The sequence below is a fragment of the Diabrotica virgifera genome, chromosome 8 (genome assembly GCF_917563875.1).
Source record: "Diabrotica virgifera virgifera chromosome 8, PGI_DIABVI_V3a".
Classification (NCBI taxonomy): domain Eukaryota; kingdom Metazoa; phylum Arthropoda; class Insecta; order Coleoptera; family Chrysomelidae; genus Diabrotica; species Diabrotica virgifera.
Genome location: NC_065450.1, coordinates 48,441,654 through 48,448,480, shown reverse-complemented (window position 1 = coordinate 48,448,480; position 6,827 = coordinate 48,441,654). Strand labels below are relative to the sequence as shown.

Sequence of the window (6,827 nt, the reverse complement as noted above, 5' to 3'; positions counted from 1 at the left end):
TTTTTGTCATCCATTTTACAACGTTTTTCAAAATGGTCAAAACTTTGAATTATCCATGTTTGTCTGTCCGTCAGACATGGATACCACAACTCGTGTTATTTGGAGAGGTAAAATGACAAATAAGGTGTCGAATGAGAGCTTACTCGCATAACCCAAAGATGGTATTAAAGGTGAGAAATTTGACCTCAGACTTCCAGTTCGGAAGTTGCACCCGGAAGTACTCTTTTAAAGTCGCCGAAATCATCATCATCATCAACCCGTACGCGTCCACTGCTGGATATAGGTCTCCCTCAGCTCATTCCATCTTTCTCTGTTTTGTGCGGCTTGCATCCAGTTGCCGACAATACGTTTCAGATCGTCAGCCCATCTGGTTGGTGGTCGTCCTCTGCTCCGTAGTGCTTCTTCTCGTGGCCTCCACTCGACAATACGTTTTGTCCATCGGTTGTCTGACAATCTGGCGACGTGCCCTGCCCAATTCCACTTAAGCGACGCGATTCTTTCGACGGCGTCCGCTGTTTTTGTTCTACGACGTATTTCTTCCTTTGGGATTCGGTCCCTCAGGGAGACACCCAACATCTGGCGCTCCATAGCCCTTTGAGTTATGCGAATCTTGTTCACTACCTTTTTTGTGAGTGTTAATGTTTCCGCTCCATAAGTGAGTACAGGCAATACACACTGGTCAAAGATTTTCCTTTTCAGGCATATGGGTAAGTCCGATTTAAATGCATAGCTCAGTTTACCAAACGCTGCCCAGGCTAATCCTATGCGACGTGGGAGCTCGCACGTCTGGTTATCTCTTCCCAATCGAATTTCATGTCGCAAGTACTTATAAGATGCAGTCTGCTCAATATTCATTCCATCAAGAACAATATTACGATTTAGCACCAGATTAGTCATTATTTGCGTCTTGTTGATGTTAATCTTTAGTCCGACCTCTAAGGAAGCGTGATATAACTTGTTCAACATTATTATTGCATCATCCATACGATCGGCTATAAGGACGATGTCATCTGCGAATCTCAAATGACTGAGCTTCTCTCCATTTATGTTGATACCATATTCGTTCAGATCTGCCTTCTTAAAACAGTGTTCCAAAAGGGTTGTGAACAGCTTTGGTGAGATGGTATCTCCTTGCCGTACTCCTCGCTGTATACAGAATTTATTTGTTTGTTGATCAGATAGTTTTACGCTAGCCGTTGCGTTGTGGTAGATATATTTTATCATGTTAGTATAGCGATAATCTATTCGGCATTCTGTCAATGCTTTTAACATTTTCTGCTGGTTTATGGTATCGAACGCTTTCTCGTAGTCCACGAATATCAGTGCCAATGGTTTGTTGTATTCGGCAGACTTCTCGATCAAGTTTTTTATTACCAGTAAGTGGTCGTTAGTGCTGTAACCGGATCTGAAGCCAGCTTGTTCTCTAGGCTGATAGAAGTCTAACTTAGCCTCCAGTCTCTTTTTGATAATTTTTGTGAAAAGTTTATATATGTGTGATAGCAGACTGATAGGACGGTAGTTTTTTAAATCTGTTATGTCACCTTTCTTGTGCAATAAAACAATGATTGCATTGTTCCATTGAGAAGGCGTTTTTCCTTGGTAAATGCATTCGGTGAAAAGTTTGGCCAAAACCTGGATAATTTTATTTCCACCTTGTTTGATTGCCTCGATCACTACTCCGTCATCGCCAGGGGATTTATTATTTTTCATTTCTGAAAGTGTCTTTTTAACTTCGTATGGTGTTACTTCTGGCATTAATTCTGATCCCTGGTTCGTGATTTTGGGCAGGAGCTGATCTTGCCTTGCGTTGGTGCTCTCATACATTTCGCGATAAAACGATTCGACAACCTTAAGGATTTCGGTTCTATCCGTAGCAATGCTGTTGTCTTCTTATTCTGTACATATTTTTGTTGCCAATGTTATTCGTATTTCGCCGCAAAACTTTTAAACTTTTGTTTTCTTGAATTATTCGAGTTATTTGTCTTGTATTGTTTTCTCTTATGTCTTTTCGGATTGACCGGTGGATATCTTTATTTAATTTCTTCAGTGTTGTGTAGTTGGAGTCGTATTTTTCCGTCAGTTGTCTTCTTTTACTTATTAACTCTTTGGTATTTTGGCTTAATTTTTCTTTATGGGTCACGACCGTCGGGCAGCACTCCCTTTCGGTTTCTTTAAGTGCATCCGTTATGAGATTATTTGCTAGTTTGATGTCTTCTATTTCGTTTTCTAAATCTTGTATACGTCTGGTTAGTATATCTTCATAGATGTCGTTGTATTCTGGGGGAATCCATTTCTTCTTTCGTGTTTTGAAGATCATCTTTGTTCTTTCCAAGTTGACATTTAATTGTATCCTTGCTCGGATTAATCTGTGGTCGCTTCCTATCGAAAATTTGTTAAGTACTTCAATATCTTTAATTATTTCTTTTCTGTTCGTTACGATAAAATCTATCTCATTTTTTACACTGCCATCTGGGCTTATCCATGTCCATTTACGCTGAGGCTTTTTATCGAAAAAAGAGTTCATCACGGATAAATTTTCCTGGTGTAAGAAGCTAAGCAGTCTTTGCCCTCGTTCATTTCTTTCGCCGTAGCCATACTTGCCCATTGCTACTTCTGCATCATCTTGTTTAAAGCCCATTTTCGCGTTAAAGTCGCCCATAACTATTGTTATAGTGTGTAGTATGCTGGTGTAGTATGTAATGCTGTTTGTAGGTCGTCATAAAATATTTCAGTTTCTTCATTCGAGTGGCTAGTCGTTGGAGCATATGTCTGGATTATCTTAAGGTTATATCTTGCATTTAATTTGAAGATGAGGTACACAATCCTGGGACTTATGCTGTTAATTTTAGTTATATTTTGGGCATGCTTTCTATGTATAATGAATCCTACTCCACCATTTGAAGTGTCTTCTTCTCCTCTAAAATGAAATAAGTGCCCCGATTTAAGGGTAATTTGCGCTTCTCCTCTTCGTCTGATTTCACTGAGGCCGATGATGTCCCATTTTATTGTTTTCAGTTCTTCCTCCAGTTCCATCATCTTCTGGTCCGATATAAGAGTTCTAACATTATATGAGGTGATATGCATTTGTCGTTCTTTGTGGTAGCCTGATCTTTTCCGGGGATTCTTAGCACCCGCTGCTCCAACCCTTTTCCACCCGCTACCTTGGCTGGGGGTGTTGGAGCCGCCGGGGACTGAGGGCCGTTCAGTAGTTTCGTCTTTCATGGAAATTTGCCTTTGGGGTTTTAGCCATTAAAACGCCACGCTTGGCTAGTGCGTGTTGGCGAGTTGGTTAGGATGTGGAAGGAGGAAATGGTGGAGATGGGAATGCTTTGGGTTTGGACATGGTTTCCCCGGTAAAGGGATGTTGGGGAAATCCATGAGCTCGCGTAGGGCAGGTGTGCTATTCCTGAAGTAGATCTATTCCCTACCGGGATCGCAGAGAAGTATCTACCCGCTACCACGCCGAAATAGTAAAAGTCATATATTTATTATTCGAATCATCTCAGCAACACGAGAACAAGTATATACTTCCGGTTTTTATATCACTTCTGGTTAAAAAGTTATGATCGGAAGTTTGGCAAAAATGACTCAAAATTAATACGTAAAAATGACTGAAATCGTATATCAATCAAAGTTACACATATCGACTTCCGGTTCAACTTCCAGTCACTTTGGGTGAAAAAGTTCTTCTTTTTTGATGAATTCTTCGCGCCGCACTAGCCTTTCCAGTAACTTAATGTTACATAACACCAGTGATGTGGGAGGGAGGGGATGCGGCATACGGTGAAGTAGATGGTCTCGGTTTCACTCGCAAAAACGCTCCATCCAATATGGCGGAACAACTCTTTGGTAGCATACTCTGCTCTATATAAAATATATAATTATACAATTATATTATATTATATAAATATATAAATAATTAATAATTTTAATAACTAATTAATAACATACCTATTCCATATAGAGGGTGTTTGGTAAAGAATGGGCCATAGCTTAATCCTAGGTTCCTGAGCTTAAAATAGGTCGATTTAAGCCAACTTACCTTAGTACAAAAGTTGATAATAACCGAAATACAGGGTGTCAAAGATAAACTTTTATTTTATTTATTTTTTAATATTTCCTGACAGGCATGGGACAACAACACGAAATTTGGTAAGTGGTGCTGGTATTGTGCAATCTACTAAATTATGCTAAACAAATGTTTCTGGCTACTACCAGAGGCGTACGAGGGGGGAACGAGAATGGTTGACCCTTCCCAAATTCTATGCCACTGGCGGAACTGCTATTTTAGTGCAATTTTTTGATTCTCCAATACTTTCTATATAAAAAACATACTCTTCATTCGTAACGATAAAGCCATTAGTTTTCGAGATATTTGAAGCTAAAACGAAGGAGCATAATACATTAATCAAAATAAGTGTGCATTTTCATTTTTAACCTTAAATATCTCGAAAACTAATGACTTTATCGTTACGAATTAAGAGTATATTATTTGCATAGAAAGTATTGGAGAATCTAGAAATTATGCTAAAGTAGCAGTTTCGTCAGTGGCGTAGAATTTGGGAAGGGTCAACCATTCACTTTTCCCTGTCGTACGCCTCTGGTAGCAGCCAGAAACGATTATTTAACATAATTTAGTAGGGTGTACAGTGCCTACACTTTCTGCCAAGTATCACACGGATATGTCAAATTATTTTAAAGTATTATTTTTTTAAATAATTTATTCTTTATTTAAAACTTTAAGAACTATGTGTGCCCGGTACCTATTGTAAAACTATTTGACATATCCTTATGGTACTTGGCAGAAAGTGTAGGTACTGTAAACCCTACTAAATTATGTTAAATAATCGTTTGTGGTTAATACCAGAGGCGTACAAGCGGGAAAAGTGAATGATTGACCCTTCCCAAATTCTACGCCACTGATTATACCCCAACAAATAATATATTCTTCATTTGTAACGATAAAGTCATTAGTTTTCGAGATATTTGAAATTAAAAATGAAAAGACACACTTATTGTGCTCCTTAATGTATTGTGCTCCTTCGTTTTTAGCTTTAAATAGCTCGAAAACTAATTACTTTATCGTTACGAATGAACAGTATGTTTTTTACATAAAAGTATTGGATAATCAAAAAATTGCACTTAAATAGCAAATCTGCCAATGGCATAGAATTTGGGACGGGTCAACCATTCACGTTCCTATGTCGTACGCCTCTGGTAGTAGCCAGAAACGTTTGTTTAACATAATTTAGTAGATTGTAAAATACCAGCACCACTTACCAAATTTCGTGTTGTTGTCCCATGCCTGTCAGGAAATATTCAAAACTAATTAAAATAAAAGTTTAACTTTGACACCCTGTGTTTAGGTTATTATCAACTTTCGTACTAAGGTAAGTTAGCTTAAATCGACCTATTTTAACCTCAGGAATCTAACGTTAAGGTATGGGCCATTCTTTACCAAACGCCCTGTATAACGTATAAAAACCTACCCGTCGCTATATTGAATGTAGCACAGAAGTGTCAAAATCAAGTGGTCCCATTTAGTAAACACAAAATCATCCCTTATGTCGTATCCCCTCTCTCCCATATCACTGCATAACACTTATTTCACTTTTCAGTGCGGGGTTGCCACCACCTCCTGAGCGCGTCAAATAGAAGTTGGCTTTTTCGATTTACACCGATTACGATGTGAGTTACAGAATGTCAATCCAAACACGAAAAGGACGAGATAGATATAACATTTTGACTTAGAGTAATTACGATTCGACTTGGTCATTTCTATTCGAATTGTTAAAAGTTACAAAGTAGGGCTGAATATCATGTAAAATTTCAAACGAGTGCTCAAAATAATTAATTACATTACATTTACATTGACTATTACCTCGTATGCTTCTGTTGTAGTTGTTGTGTGCCTAAAAATAGACCTACTTCCGCCTGATATTTTGGATGGCATTCTTGTAGAGAATAGAAGAGAAGTAGGAGAAGATGTAGATGACGCATCTTGACTTCTTGCAGTGGTTGAAGTTGTCGTAGTGGTCGTAGTCGTTGTAGCTTTTTGCATCTTTTTTTTACATATAACGTTTTGCGTATAGTCACATGAATCAGCGGCTTTATTAAAGTATAAACCTAAAATATATTTTAAATAAATTTTATGATTTACACAATAAACAAAAAAGAGTTCTTCGGAAGTTAATAAAGTTAAACTTACCAGCTGGACAGGTGAATTGATGAGCTACGATAGAGTCGCCTGCACCGCTTAGACACCAATAATACTTTTTGCAATCTTTTGGATGTGGGTAAAAACCATCCTCTTCACATTTAAACCCTATAAACAACATACATTGCTTGAAAATATATACATATTTAATGTAAACTACATAGGACATAATAGGTATATACAGGGTGTACAAAATTAGTTCGATTGGACCTAACTTACCTTAGTACAAATGTGCACTTAAATTTTTTGATAAGCCAGTTTTATCGAGATATTTTGAACATTTGTATATATAAATAAATATTTTTTACAAACTAAGTTCTCAATCTAGCAGGACAGAGACCGACAATAAATATCGTTCTCCATACTACCAGATTGACAACAGGGAAATATCTCTGTTTACTACCTCCGCGGCTCCGCGTGCCGAGACGAACAGTAAGATAAGGGAATTTTTAATAATTCATGTCCCATCTGCTCAGTGTGGTAAAGTTCCAACAAAAAGATTTCCCAAGTACTCCAAAAAGAGTAAATAAATTAAAAATGTATAAACACTTTCAATTTCGTTGCAACGCCCCAGGCAACCAAGTGACGTCAACAACGTCGAGGAAACGTC

General features: G+C 37.9%; 1 protein-coding gene across 1 annotated transcript in view; it reads right to left on the bottom strand.

The window, feature by feature from the left end:
• Positions 1–6,827, bottom strand: part of LOC114334845 (serine-rich adhesin for platelets) — a 300,061-nt gene that overhangs the window by 54,187 nt on the left and 239,047 nt on the right. Inside the window, exons 11-12 of the mRNA XM_050658731.1 lie at positions 6,209–6,325; positions 5,882–6,126 (exon numbers count right to left, since the gene is read on the bottom strand). Coding sequence (XP_050514688.1) covers positions 5,882–6,126; positions 6,209–6,325 — 362 coding nt within the window. The remainder of the gene's footprint in view (positions 1–5,881; positions 6,127–6,208; positions 6,326–6,827) is intronic.